The sequence below is a fragment of the Simochromis diagramma genome, unplaced genomic scaffold (assembly GCF_900408965.1).
Source record: "Simochromis diagramma unplaced genomic scaffold, fSimDia1.1 OVJJ01000596.1, whole genome shotgun sequence".
NCBI classification, from domain to species: Eukaryota; Metazoa; Chordata; class Actinopteri; order Cichliformes; family Cichlidae; genus Simochromis; species Simochromis diagramma.
Genome location: NW_024387245.1, coordinates 9,730,522 through 9,746,406, shown reverse-complemented (window position 1 = coordinate 9,746,406; position 15,885 = coordinate 9,730,522). Strand labels below are relative to the sequence as shown.

General features: G+C 38.7%; 1 protein-coding gene across 8 annotated transcripts in view; it reads left to right on the top strand.

Annotated features, from left to right (window-relative positions):
- The window catches only part of znf618 (zinc finger protein 618), a 45,226-nt gene extending 29,720 nt beyond the window's left edge, over window positions 1-15,506 (top strand). For 7 of the 8 annotated variants that reach the window (XM_040053513.1, XM_040053511.1, XM_040053512.1 and 4 more), the window contains 7 exons: window positions 80-169; window positions 2,919-2,996; window positions 6,098-6,142; window positions 6,637-6,714; window positions 8,444-8,602; window positions 9,121-10,220; window positions 10,564-15,506. In XM_040053513.1, the coding sequence (XP_039909447.1) occupies window positions 80-169; window positions 2,919-2,996; window positions 6,098-6,142; window positions 6,637-6,714; window positions 8,444-8,602; window positions 9,121-10,220; window positions 10,564-11,112 (2,099 nt within the window). In that variant the 3' untranslated portion in view covers window positions 11,113-15,506. The remainder of the gene's footprint in view (window positions 1-79; window positions 170-2,918; window positions 2,997-6,097; window positions 6,143-6,636; window positions 6,715-8,443; window positions 8,603-9,120; window positions 10,221-10,563) is intronic. The other variant, XM_040053515.1, reaches the window with a different exon arrangement.
- The last annotated feature ends 379 nt before the right edge of the window (window positions 15,507-15,885 follow it).

Sequence of the window (15,885 nt, the reverse complement as noted above, 5' to 3'; positions counted from 1 at the left end):
TGTTGTATGGACAGTGTCATGTATTTTGTTTCTAAAGTTGTGCAATGAATGCAATCCAAGATGCTCCTTTTTCATGTAGGTTCATTTGATTTGAAGACATCACGGGTACAGGAATGTGGTAGCATGGATATGAGTAAATTTGGCCACAGCCAAACTGGAAAGATAAAAAGTAAGCATAAATTTGGTTTTTTTTGACTTTTTTCATTTATATAGGAAAAGTTGCATGCCTTATAACCCTTGAACATTTTTTTTTACCTTGGACACAAACACACATACTGAAATTTGACCATCAAATCTGCCTTTTTTGTTGAAGTACTATTTACAGATCACATACACTAGTGGGCCACACTGTTGTAACATTTGAAGCTGATAATGTTCATAATAACTGCCATATGTTGAACATTTTTTGTGCTTAAATAATGAATTGTAGAATTAATTCTGCATTTGTAAATTAATTTTCGAATTCCACATTAAAAAACTGATTTTCAAAATGTTTTTTAAAACATAATTTGAAATGGTAATTAAAATGGACTCTGCATCCTCTACTTTACCTGCTAATCTCTTTCTCCTTTAACACACAATTCAATTGACTCTGAAAGAGTGCAAATTTACTGAGGAAGTCTGTAACTTGTACACATTTGTATGAATATAAAAAAATTAATAAATAAAATAAAAATCTGCAAGAAATAAAATGGAGGGGGGGGTACAAAACTTTAGTAACTTTACTTCACTGTGTGAATTTACAGATGTGAATTTACTGTTTGAGTTCAGTTTTGGTCTTAAACCAGAGAATACCACCTGGCTCAACAATCTTTTTGTCAAATTATTGGCAAAAAGTTTACAGTGGGTTTCTTCTGAGAGATGCTTCTAAGGCTGAAATTAAGCCAAGAGAAACAACAACTGAAAATAAATGTATACATTTAAAAAAAAAAATCTCTTGATGAATGAATTACAGGCAAGCATATGCCCAAAAGGTTACTTGCTCTGGATGTTTCCGTGGAAAATTGTTTTATCACTCATCCAAGTGACTTCTCCGGTGTAACAGATGAGTGATGAATGTTTCACCCACTGAAAACCATTGTGCCCAGTTGAATTCAATTTACTTTTTAAAGGAGAGTTGTTAGATGCTGTGCTCATGAGGACAATCAGTTTTAACTTCCAGCACAACACAAAGCTGCCATATTTGATCAATGATCAAAACACTTAACTGAGCAGAATTAAGACAAATGTAATGTCCTCATATGATAACACATCACACATGACCCAGCATTGTTCTAAGAATGCAAACTTTCTTATTAGAAGTTTCCAAAGTTGCCAGAAAGGAACAGATTTCTTGCTGATCTTAATCAGTGGTCATTGCTCTTTCTCCGGAATGGCTGCACGGAGGAACATCTATGATAAGCGCTGAGGTTTGTGTCCTTGTCAGGATTAAGCCATCCTCAGCTTCCAGGTTAGGAAAAGTGGAACCAGAAGATATTTGAATGCATCTCTCCACAGCTGCTGATGAATTCTACAAAAAACAAAGTTTGTTAAAAACACTTGCAGGTGAATCACCACAGATTTATCAGTGACATCCATTTACTCAAGAATCACTGATAAGTGAATAACTAGAATGTATAGTTTATAATTTCAACAGCGTACTGCACAAAATGGAACTGGAATATATGTCGGATGTGTGATGCTTTAATTTATTTTTTAGTACTACAAAACTTTGCAGTACTCATGCTAATTTAATGTGGAATTTTAAAAAATTATTTTGAAATGAGGTTTTTAAAAAACGTTTTGAAAAACAGGTTTTTTAATGTGGAATGCAAAAATGAATTTACAAATGCTGAATTTATTCTACACTTCATTATTTAAGCACAGAATTCTTTATTTTGATGCGTGTGGCTCTTGTGGTCCTCCATAATTTTGATGACCCAAAGACTCGTCTAAATTGCCTCTGAAAAAATACGTCCCATGTCAGCAGTGATAAGAACCTAGTCACTGATCACTGAGGAGGAAGAAACCATGAAGAGGCTGTTTGGGTGCGATGCTTGGCATCTCTGGTTTACAACTTTCAATTAAAAGACTGCTGCTGACAAATCAGTGCCAGATACCACAGGGAACCTTCAGAGCTTGAGGAGGTCATGCTCTGGGTGCTTGATGCTATGTTGACTGCACAAAAAACACAAGGAGCATATTAGGCTGGGAAGTAATAATGTTTTTGTTCACCAGTGGACATTATTACACATAATTTCTAGATTTGGCAATGTAGAACCTAAGTGCTTTGTGATTGGCTGAGGATTTAAAAAAAACTGCACTATTGTTGGAATTGTTAGTTTCTGTTAATTGTGTGTAAGGTTACTGTTGCATATGTGATATCTTTGCAGGAAATTAATCTTTGCTGAATGGTTGGGTGAACAATTTAAATAATAAATTTGATGTCACCTTTTTTTTTTAAATTGCCTAAAGCACCTAAACATTAGCTGCTGAACACAAGAAATTACACATTAATTTTTATTTTCTAAAGGCCCCCCCCAAATCTCCTCCCCTAACAAAAAAAAGTAATTCTGCTAAGAAGCAGTGTGCCATAAAGAACTATTTAAAGCATGGCACACACACACACACACACACACACACACACACACACACACACACACACACACACACACAGAGCTTAAAAGTGGGTCAAAAAGATGGAATGAAGAGGAGGAATTAAACCCATATTTAAATATCATTTGAACGTTTGGATCATTTTCAAGGCTGTTAGCGTGATTGATTTGCATGCTGCAAACTAAAATCAAGTGTAAATTGCACGTCATTAACTTTGCTTCCCCCTCTAACTGTTGTGCGGATTCAGTTTAAATTAAAAATGTTATCCACAGTCGTTGGCCTGACCATGTCACTCATCGTTTTTCCTGTTTTCTCACATACAGACAGCCCATTCAGGCGGAAATTGGAAAGTGCAATTCAGTCCAGTCTGGTTGACACAAACAGTTCACAGAACTCGAGCGGTGAGCACAAGTCACTGGGGTTTTTTTTGTTGTTGTTGTTGGGGTTTTTTTTTGGGGGGGGGGGGGGAAATGTATTATTTTTGTTCAAACAATAAAAACAATATTTTTAGTAATGCTACAGTTCAGGTATATGAATGAATGGAAGAATAGAAACCATTTCTGCAAACAGTGCTTTGCTACCCATGCCTGGGCTGAAGATGTAGATGGAGAGGTTTGTGTCATCTAACTGCATATACTAGCTTAAATTGTAGAGCATTAACTTCATCCTGTTATGTTTGGGTTCATATGAGGTGTTATCAAAATGTTCTTATACTGTTTTGTTGTGCACAAAAGGAGCAATGCATGGTAATGCGAATACAAAAAGTACAAGTGGTCACATTCCTGACACAAAATTCCATGTGATGTCATGTTATCAACTAGGGCTGGGCCATATCATACCCTTCACGGTAATACCGGTATAATGTTAGGCAATGATAAGAAAATGAAATATCACGATAGAATATGGGTAAAACGCACATGCGTAGTGTCTTTGTTTACATACGCACATGGTGGAAAAAGCACGGTGGCGGGTCGTTGAGTGAAAACAGATGAACCAGAACTGGTTTGTAAAAATGGTGCAACTTCAGTGGTGTGGAACTGGTTTGGCTTTCGTCCATCAGATACACACCAAAGCACATTTTTTGGTAGAGCATGCAAGCGAGCCGTTGTTATTACCAAACCGATTTTGTGCGGTACACGGCGCTCAAAAAATGTTTGAGTACGACTTTGCTAAGCTACGAAGCCGCACCACTTGATGGAGTGTCGGAGCATTATGGCTACCGTAGTCAGGAGCTTCGCGGAGTGATACATACTGTGCTTCAACGTAATATTACCGTATTGTGTGTGTATAACCTCTTTTTAAGTTTTGTGGATATTATACATGGTTATGCTGAGGATATGTCGGCCAATTTCCACTGGAAATGCCTTTTGGTTAAACTGTCAGCAAGGAATTTGCATTTGCACTGTTAAATTTTTATATAGCTTTAATGCACATAAAAAAAAAACAGCTGCTTGTTTAAGTGAAAATACATTGATGGGGTTTTTTTGCACTAATAAAGTTGTGGAGTTGTAAAGTATTTTGTCAATTATATTGTCGGTTACATCGTTATTGCAAATTTTCAAAAATATCGTGATAAATATTTTTGGCCATATTGCCCTGCCCTGTTATCAACACTGGGTCCTGGATTACACTTATATTGGTGACCACATCAAGGTCTTGTGAAGAAAAAGAAATACAGGTTTTTGTGTTAAACTGTGCTAACTTTATATTTGGATTAGAGCCGTAACAGAAATCTTTAGTGAATGAGCCTTTATGATTCAAGCACAAATAAGATGCATCACGTCAACTGTGCCTCCAAGAAACAGCCTGTTGTTTCCTACAACATTCACTGAATTGTGGACTGTGAATTCATCCCCCAAGGGCAGACTGAAGGGTCGTTCCATCTCAGAGCAGCTAAGTTTTAAAACATTTTCTGCTCAACCTTCTGTTTTCCTACAAACTTTATGGTCCAAAGTTTGGAAACACATATTTTATGTAACACATAAACACTTATAGATTCATATACCAAATAATCTCCCAAGATTTTCTTCTTCTTCTTTTTGAAAAATGGTCCCTCAACATATTTTTAGACTTTTTTTTTTTTGTTGTTTTTTTTCACACGTTGAAATCTGAGGCAATGTTTGAATATGTACATGTCAAAAACTCTTGAAGATAAAAGGAGAAATTTTCCCTGGTACTTCTCACCAAAGAAATGAATCAAGATTTATAATTTGGGACAGATTTTGGGCTTTTATCTGTAATAGTTTTTGAGTTAATCATGTTCAAACATTGCCTCAGATTTCAATTTGTGAAAAAATGGCCTGAAAGTGGTTGACAGATAGAAAAGATGGATAGGTAGGCAGATGGATCTTGAAAAGTATAGCTAAAATTTCACAGCAATCACTGCAAATTGGGGATGGTTGAGCAGTAGGCCCACCTTAATTTGAGATGGAATAACCCTGTAAAATCTTGAGGAGTCAGAAGAACATAAAGCACAAATGACCTGAACCGTGGCACATGTCAACATGTACCAACTCAGTGAAAATGCAGACATTTTTCATTATTTACCAATGTAATTGTTATCCTCCACTGATCCTGTTTCAGATTAGGGACCCTTAAACTTATTTTTCTTCTCTAAGATAAAAAGAAGGGCTGCTAATTTGATACTGTGGATGAGTTTCAGTGGTTATCAAAAGTGGTGCTTGACGCTCTTAATGTCCACAGGAAAGCAGTGCTGTCTGACAGTGCAGAGTTGCGTTTTGAGTGACAGGAAATTGAGTTGCTTACTCATGATTTGCTTAAGTTAAATTAAGCTACTTTATGCAAATACAAGGCTTCCAGTGAGAGACAGCAGCTCTAAAAACTCTTGAGAAGCATTAAAGTAGCCATTGTCAATCTAAAATCTGTTTAAGCGATCAGTTTCTTTCTCACCTTACATCTTTTTCCTATATGTTGGACTGTTTTTATTTATGAAGAGAATACTTCATGGCAAACAAGCTGCCATGTTAGTTTCATCCAATCAGGCGTTTGCTCAGTGTTTGCACAGCTGGACGAGGCTGGAAAAGAGGGACGGCACCTGTCAGTCTATTCTATTTTGTCTCAGTCTGGTGGCTTGCAAAGCAATTCCTCACCTATAAAAACACTCAGTTGACATGTACCATAAGTGTGGGAGGAGCATTTTGAGTGGTATATCCATAAACAAAAAGATTATGTCAAAGAACATAAGGGCTATATGTAAATCTGGTATGTCTTTTAATGTTTAGGTGTGGACACGGAGCACTTTAGTTGCTTTTTAAAGAATCAATACAATATTATCTATCTTTCCAAGGTTTAGTAAATTGCTTTATTTTTCTGTTGTGTTCCATTATATTCAAAGTAAACACAATATGAATGCATAAAAATAAAATAAACAATAAATGAAGTCATATTAATGCGGTGATAAAATGAGGAAGGGAAATGAGTGATGGTGGTCCACTGTCTCTGTAGTTTTAAATTCCTCCCCCTCCTGTCCTCCTGTTAACAGGAACGCCAAGCCCTCTGGTGGCCACCTCTTTCTCTACAGCACAGAGTAAGTCTAACCACACCTCTCTGCCTTAAACAAATATATGCATGTAAGCATGCACCTTGCTTATTTTGCCATTTTCTCTGTTTTCCTTGATTTTTTTTTTTTTTTTTTAATCTGTTGTTATTTAGTGAAAATCTTTCTTTATGTAATTGTGGTGATATATTTTTCTTCTTTTGGCTTGACTATAACAAGAAAGTGTCTGACCAAGATGCCCATTGTTAGTCTTACTGACATCTGACAACTTGGCATTGCCTCCTTTGGGCAGCAACATTTTCTTAGGCTCACTGTTATTGTTAAGTATTAAATATCTCTATAAAAAAATCATAGATTTCATAAATGCTTTTTCAAAAGGAGTCACTTTTACCACATACTGGCGTGCCTGAGTTTCGGAGCTGCTGTATTTTGCAGAAATCCAGTGCACGTCAGGGACAGACCATATTTTAATTTTTGCCTCTGACAAAGAGTCAACACTCTTCTGGGCCTTGTGATTTTTTTAGAACCGTACACTTGTGGTGCCTGTGGCATCCAGTTCCAGTTCTACAACAACCTGCTGGAGCACATGCAGTCCCATGCTGGTGAGTCCACGACTACAAATGCATGTAAAGCACGACAGCAGAAAAAGTACGTAACGTGAACGCAGTGTCAGTGGCTGCAATACATTCAAAACTGCCATTCATCACATATCACCACTGTTTAATTAGTATTCCGTGTTACTGTACATAATATTTCTATATCTGCCAATAATGAGGGTTGTTGCAGATCTGGATCTGAGTTTGCTGGAAATAGTGTTGCAAAGATTTGATGCATCATTTGTCACTGTTTGTGTGTGTGTGTGTGTGTCTGTCTGTCCATGTGAAAAGAGAGTTTTCTCTAGACTCTGTGCAGTCCTGCAAGAAACACCTTTACTGCATCTACAAACTTTCCAGGGGTAAATCCGAAAAAGTTTAACCCAAAAGCTACATCTCAGACTTTACACAAAGGCCTCAGTTATCATGTTAAATGTTAAAGTTTATGACAGTACAATTCGAAAAGGACTGAATAAGTAGGGCTTGTTTGGAAGGTTTGCCAGAAAACAGCCTCTTCTCTCTAAGAAGAGCATGACAGCACAGCTTAGGTCGAGACATTTGCATCTAAACAAGCCACAAAAACACAATGTCCTTGGGACAGATGAGAAGAAAGAGAAGATGTTTGGCCGTAATACACAAGTGAACCACATTTGGCAAAAAAAACAGACACACCTTATCTGCACAAACACCTCAATCGAATGTCAAACACTGTGGTAGATACAGATATACCTGTATCATTTTGGCTTGTTTTGCAGCTACAGGACTTGTGCGTGTGCTCGTGGTGTGATAAAGTTAACTGTGAACTGCAACATGATGCAGCAGAACAATATACTGACAGACCAATCAGAGCAGCAACAGATCGGCTGAAAAAAAGTCCAGACCTTAACCCAACTGAAATGTTGTAGGGGGACCTTAAGATAAATGCCTTCAAACTTCAATGAAGTAAAGCAATGTTGCAAAAAAGAGTGGGCCAGAGGTTCTTCACAGCGATGTGAGAGACATAAAGTCATGCAGAAAAGGATGACTTCAAGTTCTTTCTGCTAAAAGTGGTTCTGTAGGCTACTGAATCATGGGGTGTGCTTCGTTTCCCAGGACTGCACAGAATAAAGTTGCATTCTCTGCTTTGCTTTTATTTTTTCAGTTAATTATAAAATGTCAATGCTGATTTTTTTTTTTTTTTTCCAGTTCTGAAGAAAATCAGTTTTTAAGCAATTAAGCCAAATATTCTTGCAAAACTTACTAACACAAAAATAAATAAATAAATAAAGATGCAAACTAGGAAAGCAAGAAAGTATCTGTCTTTGAGCCTTTTTATTTAATATTTAATGTTGAAAGTGTTCAACTGTACGTAGTTATCCTGTTAAGTAGGAATCATGTTCCCTGTCTTCAGCTGGAATTGTATGATTATTAGTCAGCTGTGAAACAAATTATATATCAGTTGGATTTGAGGTTTTTTTTTTTTAATATTGCCGAGATTGACTTTGGCAAATTAATTACCATAGATGGAACGCTGTGTGATCTTATAATGAGAAACAACTAGGAAAATAATTCTTTAACTTGTGGTATTTATTTTTAAGGTGCAATTTGTCAACCACAGGGAGGCCAAGTTATTGGTTCTTTTAAAGACAGTTGTTTTGTGTCATGGTTTTAATCTTTACATTTTCTTCCACTCAATACAATTAACTTGTGCTTTTTTCCATTAACAACTCAGCCAGCTCTTCCATCTCTCTGTCAACAGCTGATAATGAGAACCACACCAAAGGGGACTCTCCCAAAACCTCTTCAGTATCGGGTCCTCAGGAGCAGCTGTGGAGAGGCTCTCAGGCTCAGGCCCATTCCTCAGTTAAACTACAAATCCAGCCTCAAAGTATCTCCCAGAGAAACCATGCTCTCACCCGTAAGTACCGCAACTTCATTAAGCCTGGTGGTTAAGAGGCTTCCCATATGTAATATCCCACTGGGCAATTTTCTTGCATACCTGTCTCTTTCACAACATTTTCTGCCTTTATCGCTACTGAATAAGCAAAAATAAACAGAAATAAAACATTTTGGACATTTGGATTGTTTTCTGTGTAGCACTAAAGCACTATGCCAACAGCTCTTTGAAAGTACAGTAATGTTGCATTCGTGCTGTAGCTCTCATCATGTCATTGGTTTATTAAATAAAACTACTAGAAACATAGAAGCCATCTATGTCTCTGATTAATAAAGGCAGCAGTGGTGTCTGCTCTGTGTAGCTTTCCCCTTTGATTGCAATGACTTCACACCATGTCATAATCCCTCTCTGATTGTTTTTATATCCTTTTTCTTATTTTAATGTTTCTGCCAGAATATCCAAAGAAACATAAACACTAATTGTCTTTCTTATCATTTGTTCTGTTTTCCTAACCATCCATCTGCTGTCTGTCCTGGCAGAGAATAATGGACTACCTGAGAAGGAGCGCCAGCAGGTGGCTGAACGCCTATTACGGGTAATGTGTTCAGATCTGAGCATGCTAAATGTGCTCAACAGCAAGGACTTCCTGAAGTTGGCACAGACCCTAGTGGATACGGGTGCTCGTCATGGTGCCTACTCAACCCGTGATGCTCTTGGCAACATGAGTGCCTTGGCACTGCGGCAGCTGCCCCGCATGTACAACCAAGTAAAAGTCAAGGTCACGTGTGCTCTAGGCTCAAATGCTTCGCTTGGCATCGCCGTCACCTGCCACTCCCAGACATCTGGCCCAGACGCTTGCTACGTTCTAACAGCCTACCAGGTGGAGGGCTCGAGACTAAAGCGTTACGTGCTTGGTGTAAGAGAGGCTGAGCTGAGGGAAGGGCCAGAACAGGTTCATCACTGGGTGCAGAACGTGCTTTCTGAGTTTGTGATGTCAGACATCCGCACTGTGTATGTCTCTGAGCCCAGAGTGTGGGCGGCAGGATTTGGAGGGTCACCACTGGGAGGCGGGGGCCGGGGGCGGATATGTTTGCGCTGCGCAGGATGCTCACTCGGTGCGGTTGTTCAGGCCGTTCTTGGGAAGCGAAGCCTCCAGGCTCGAGGGCTTCATGAGCTGGCTGAGCTTCTCTCCACATGCAGAGATATCTCCTCCTCTACCACACTCATTCTCCGTGATGAACAGTGTACCAACACATCCACAAGCACAACTGAGGAAGGTCCACAGGGCAACCCTGCACAATGCCCCACCCCTCCTTGTTGGGATCGTATGGCCGAAGCTCTCCTGCAGGTCCATGCCCACTTTGAACAGATTTGTGAGGCTTATGGCCGCAGTAAGGCCACAGCCCCGCTCCTCCAAGGTCTCAACAAGCATCTGCTAGGCACCCTGGCTTGTCTGCTGGCACCTCTGCGCCTGGCAGCTCTGGAGCTGAGCAGCCAGAGGAGACCAACTTTACAGCAGGTGCTGCCCGTCTACCTGCGCTTGGAGAAGTTCTTCACATCCAAAGCTGGAGAGGCTGGAACCGGCACAGCTAGCAAACTCTGCCACTATTTCCTAGAAGCACTCAAGGAAAACTTCAAGGTATTAAACTGGTATTGCTTACACTTAATAACTTCTGTATTGCTAAATGAATGTTTCTTTTATCTTAATTTAAATAAGTTACATTAGAACTGGCTTGTTCTGAGTAGCAATTCTAGTTTTTATTTTATAAAATTCATTTCACCTGATATTTGCATCTTGATTGTACAACAGCGGTCCCCAACCTTTTTTGCGCCACAACCTCAACTCTCACGGACCGGTACCGGTCCGAGGCCCAGGGGTTGGGGACCACTGTTGTACAATACACAGTGTTTAACAACAACAAGATAAATGGAGTATTTTCTATGAGTCAGTACTGACAGTATCATTTTTTCCTTTTTGCCAGGTTGAACGAGCTCACCAGGTTGCTATGGTCCTGGACCCACAGCTCAAGCTGCGTTCAGTGCCAGCCTACCAGCATGAAGACATAATCTCTCGTGCGTGCGAAATGGCTGCTGAAACTAGGGATGGTGGTATCACTGGTGGTGGAGGTTCAGGTGGTGACGAGCGGGACGCCGATGGCCCCCCCACTCCTAAAATAAGCCGAGTAGAGGGAAGTGGAAACAATGGTGGCCCCTCACGCGGGTCCTCCTCATCTTGCACCGTGTCTGGTAACGATGACAGCCAAAGCCAAGTTAGACAAGAGATTTTTCAATACCTGGCTGAGCCTCTCCTCCAAGGTGCACCCGATCTCTTCCAGTATTGGAGCTCAACAGTGGGCGAGAAGTTCCCCAGGCTCGCTCGCCTGGCACTGTGGCTACTTGCAGTGCCTGCTGTGGGCATACGCAGAGAGTGCGTGACTGTGTGTGAGCAGAGCTTGGCTATGAAGAGGAGGCAGCAGGTAACTGCTGAGGAAATGAACAAACTAATTTTCCTTCACTCTAACATGGGCTAGAAGAAAACCTAACTAACCTAATCAACCAAACCTTCACCTCCAACCAATGACTCAAGACTATTATTTATATATTTTAGGTTTAGACTAACTGTAAACATAAATGTGTATGGACATTAAATACTTCTCGAGACAAATATTTAAAGATAAAGTCACATTGTTAAGGTTGCAAACACCCATAAAACAATACGGCGTATTACATATTTTTTATGGAGTTGTTAAGTACTGTGGCCAAAATGTAGGGGTGGAACAGTAACTCTCAAAAGATTGTCCTGTTTGGTACTCTGCCCTCGGTTTGGGATGCACACATAAGCAGGATGAGTTTAGTCTTGTCACAGCCAGTGATTTGATTTACTCCAGCCTATTAACTAAACTACTACAAGGCTACAATGCTGTTATTCTCACTGGATGACAACATTTTCAGGTAAAGCATTCATTGCTTGAAGCTCCTGTCATAGACCTCTGAAAATTGACTGTCAAAGTTGACCAGGTATTTACAATCTCTAAAGTAATATTCATTGGTGTATGACAAAAAAAATCAAGCGGTGGATCTTCACTGCCATTGCACCTCTGACAAATAGGTGTACTAGGTTTATCATTTCTTATCACAAGTCATAGAAATGTTTATTTTTCAGCACATTCAGCCACGGGCAGGTAACTGAGAGCTTAATCATTGCAGTTGACTTTGATGGTTGCATCAGTGTCCTAAAATGTAGCTGCAGATGATTCGCATGCAGTGCATGCAACTTTTTCATTTAAAGAAGTAAAAAGTAGCAGAAAAACACAGACAAAACAAGTGTGATGCTTTTCTTTTTTTATGTTACCAATGGTAAAGAAAAGTGATCCAACGTTTTCATTCTAGATACAAGTCTTATGCTGCTAGATATAAAAGTCAAACTCACTGACTTGCACAGAAGAGACGAAATGATAAACTTTATCTTTGGTGGACATTTCTTTACAAGTGATTTTCATACATCTACACAGAGGAAAACATCACATTAGAATCTGTTTGTGGTTCGATTTCATTCAGCTGTACCATATCCTAACAGGCAGTTACAAAAACGTGATTAATCCGTACATTATATCGAGCAGTGACAGCATTATGTGACCCTTTTGACTATCTCATTGTTAGTTTCCAGTACTGCTACATCACTCAGCTCTGTAGCCGATTAAGAATTGCGTAAGTTGTTTTTACACTGAAGACATTTTACCTTTGCATTTCCCTCAGATGAAAGGCTGTCGCTTGGAGGCAAAATGCTAATTGATACTTGCATAAATCTTTGTTTGCGCCTATAAGTCTATTTTTTTTTTAAGCTCAGTCTGAAAAGACTTGTCAGTAGGGACTTATGCGCTTCGCATTTATAATTTCGTATATACATGCTGTCTTCCTTTTGTGAGCTACACGTTTCCCTTTTTAAGGCAATAAGCTTTATCCACAGGCCATAGTTTTTCCGACTGTTCTCATCACACTCCTACAGTTAATTATCAAGGATAAACTCTTTCAGTTATTTGTTTGTAAAATCAATGGGATTTTCTCAGGAATGACCATATCCAAGAAGGCACCGCCACTTTTCCTCACTGTACCGAAAAGAAACCAAACTGTGACCTCAATGCCGAGGTATGTACTGAACCGTGACTTTTGTGAAACGTTCCACCCCAAATACAGTTAGTGCCAATCGCAACAAACAAGAGAAGAAACACTGAGGGTTTATTTTTTACAGGACACATTCTGCTTGTGCATTTACTAAAGTCAACGCATGCATATGTCAAGTTATTTATTTTTTTATGGATCCTAGTATACATACACTTGAGCTTTTACCTCCTAAAATGACTTGGATGAATGGAAGCTATACTGTAAATCTTGTTTGTTGCTTCTGGTACTAATTAGTCGAGTACTGGTTTGTTATCTCTGTTTTTTGGGCCTTAAGTCTCTTTCATGCAATCACCTTAAACCCTACAGTCAGAGCCAACATCATGCCTTTATATTACTGTTTAATGGCCTTCTTTTGACTCATCCTTTCAATGGCTTGTAGACATTGTATTTACTTTTTCTTTTATTCGCATAGAAAGGGAAACAAAGCAGTGTCCCAGTGCTCAGACGACTCATGGACAACCACTGTACTTTTAAAGTGCTTGTTGTCAAAATGTCAGATTAACTGAGCATGTGTGCTTTCATCTTTTTCATTCCCACGAGGTCAGTAATCATCTTTACAGTAGCACAGTATCCACATGTAACAAGTATCCACTGTATAAACGTACACTGAAATGACTCGGTGGTAGATATCAGAGACTAGTTTTGAAAATTGTCATTTGGCTGATTTTATATTGTTTTAGGGCCTCGGGCTACATCACCTGCCCCTTAAACGCTAACAGCCAACCTAAATATCACTTTATTACATGATTAAGAGTAAAAAACAAACTTTGCCCAACTTTAAGCCCTCGGGCAACTTCAGGTACAGACATACATGTGTTCCCTCTCAGTATTGTGTCTCGTTCATTTCAGCTGCTGCTTGTGTACGACAGGTCCATTCAAACATTCATTTCCTGTTTCAGTGTCACTTTTGACCTTGAATCGGTTCATTTTTCCAGCCAATAAAAACACTGACACACTGTATTTGGAACTGATGTCACTACTCTGATGCTTCTGCATATCGTGCTTATTGACTGAAAGGCTGCCCCGTCATCCTCGTAGCGATCGATGCTAATCATCCGCATTTGAACCTAAAGATCACGTCCTTTTTTCGAGGGTTGGTGAAGGACAGTTAAATATAAGGTTAATGTGACTGTAACCTTTTAGTTTGTGAAGAATGACAGAAAACGAAACGCAAGAAAAGAGAGGGAGCAATTATCAGATTATGGTTGGACATCGGATTCTTTTATTACTCCAGAATGCCCTTTTTACTTATGTCATAACATTTGTCATCTTTGTTTTAGTGGCATTAAAACTTTAAAACCCTTATGTCAATTAAAGGTCAAAGGCTCTGCGTTACAAACTGTTCATAACTACACAAGATGTTTTTTAATAGACTGTAGCCCTCCTTACCTCCAAGCTTTGATTTAGTATTTCATAAATGCTTTTTTCCCCATAATGGTTTTCTTAATATATCTAATGTGTTTTTTTAAATATATATATTTATATATTTTGGTAAAAAAAAAATCAAAAAAAGAAGAGGAAGAAGAAGAAAAATTGCTGTAAATTGTATTTAATTTTTTAATTACCAATCCAATGTTTTACCTCAGTACTCAGAAGGTAGTGTTGTAATTTAAAGATTGGAAATCAGATGTTCATACAAAAATTTAGGCTCGTCAAAGACATAGTCAAAATACTGTACAATGATTTGTGGTTTCAAGTTATCCTCAACTGAATGATGAAGGGATTTTTTTTTCTTAGAGTTTTTAAATAAGTATTTTCAATAGGATATGCTCTGGGACAAAATGCCATTGTTGACGTAATGATGTCAACTTAATTTTCTGTAGAAATAGCGTTCTTTTGTTGATTAAACGAGTATATCTAAGATATGCATGCTTTTAATAAGAGTTCTGATATATAACATTATAAGCCAGTGTCTGTCATCAGATGGAAATGAATCATATTGGCTCTCAGTTGATGTTTAAGACACTCATTAGGAGTTGGATAAGCAACCCCGGACTGAATTCTAACCTTTCAAGGTGGGAGTAGCTGTGCTGATTGTGGACTGGTGTTAATGGGTTGACATCATCCATTTTCAGAGGATGTATTATGTAAATACAAGAGAACTGCTGTTTTTATGCCACAAGGGGGCACCTTCATTTCAGAGATAAAGTAGGGAGCACCAATAACATTATACCTCTTTTTCTACAGTAGCATTTCAGAAGGTTTTGATATAATAGAAAACTCAACTTAGATACTGTTACTAGAAAACTGAAATCAGCTGTAAGTTTTATTTTGTTTCAGGATTTTAACTTATTCAGATAATAAAAGTTTGGTTGTTAAAATGTGGTATAAGAATGCTAACATGGAGATCTGTTCTGTTTTAACTATGGATTATAGTCTGTATTATCAATTCAGGTTAAGAAATTAGTGTTGCTTTCATCCTATTTTACAGGTATTTCTTCCTTTTTATACTCTGCTAAAACGCAAAAAAAGTATGTTTTGATTCTCTTCATTTTGTCTTTTTATCGCACTTTGGCAGCATTTTCCTGTGTAGAGTCAGATCTGAGTTGTCTTATTAGTAAACCTAATTTATACTTTTGTAGCAACACTATTTTTATATAATGGCAAAGAAAGGGTTCGGTGTCTTTTTCGTTGTTTTTGTTTTGTTTTTTCCTGTGTCATATGACAGCGCTGTTCAATGTTTCTTGAATACATTACCCACTGTAGTATGTTATGTGTGAATAAACTCCAAATCTGTGTCAAACCGTGGTGCAGAAATGTTATTTATCTGCGTGTGAGTGTGACTGGAGAGAGATTACCTGGATAGTATTGTTTGTACTTCTTGTGGAAGTGTGTATTCAAGTGTTGCAGTGAAATAGAACTCTGCTTCTGTGTTTATCAGGCGTGAAACCTTGAAGACGTTTGTGCATATTCCTGCAAAATGAGGCTGGCTGCTTATTTTCAGAACAAATGTAGACTCCCATCCAGAACGAAATGAAGCACAGCCTTTTCGCCGTGGCCGAGGGAGGGGAGGAGGGGACGGCAGGCCTCAAACACATGTAGAGGGGAAAGGAGGTCTTGTTTAAAGAAAAGAGCGACTGAAGACTCACATGGGGAGTGGATATGCAGAGGCTGCTTAAGTG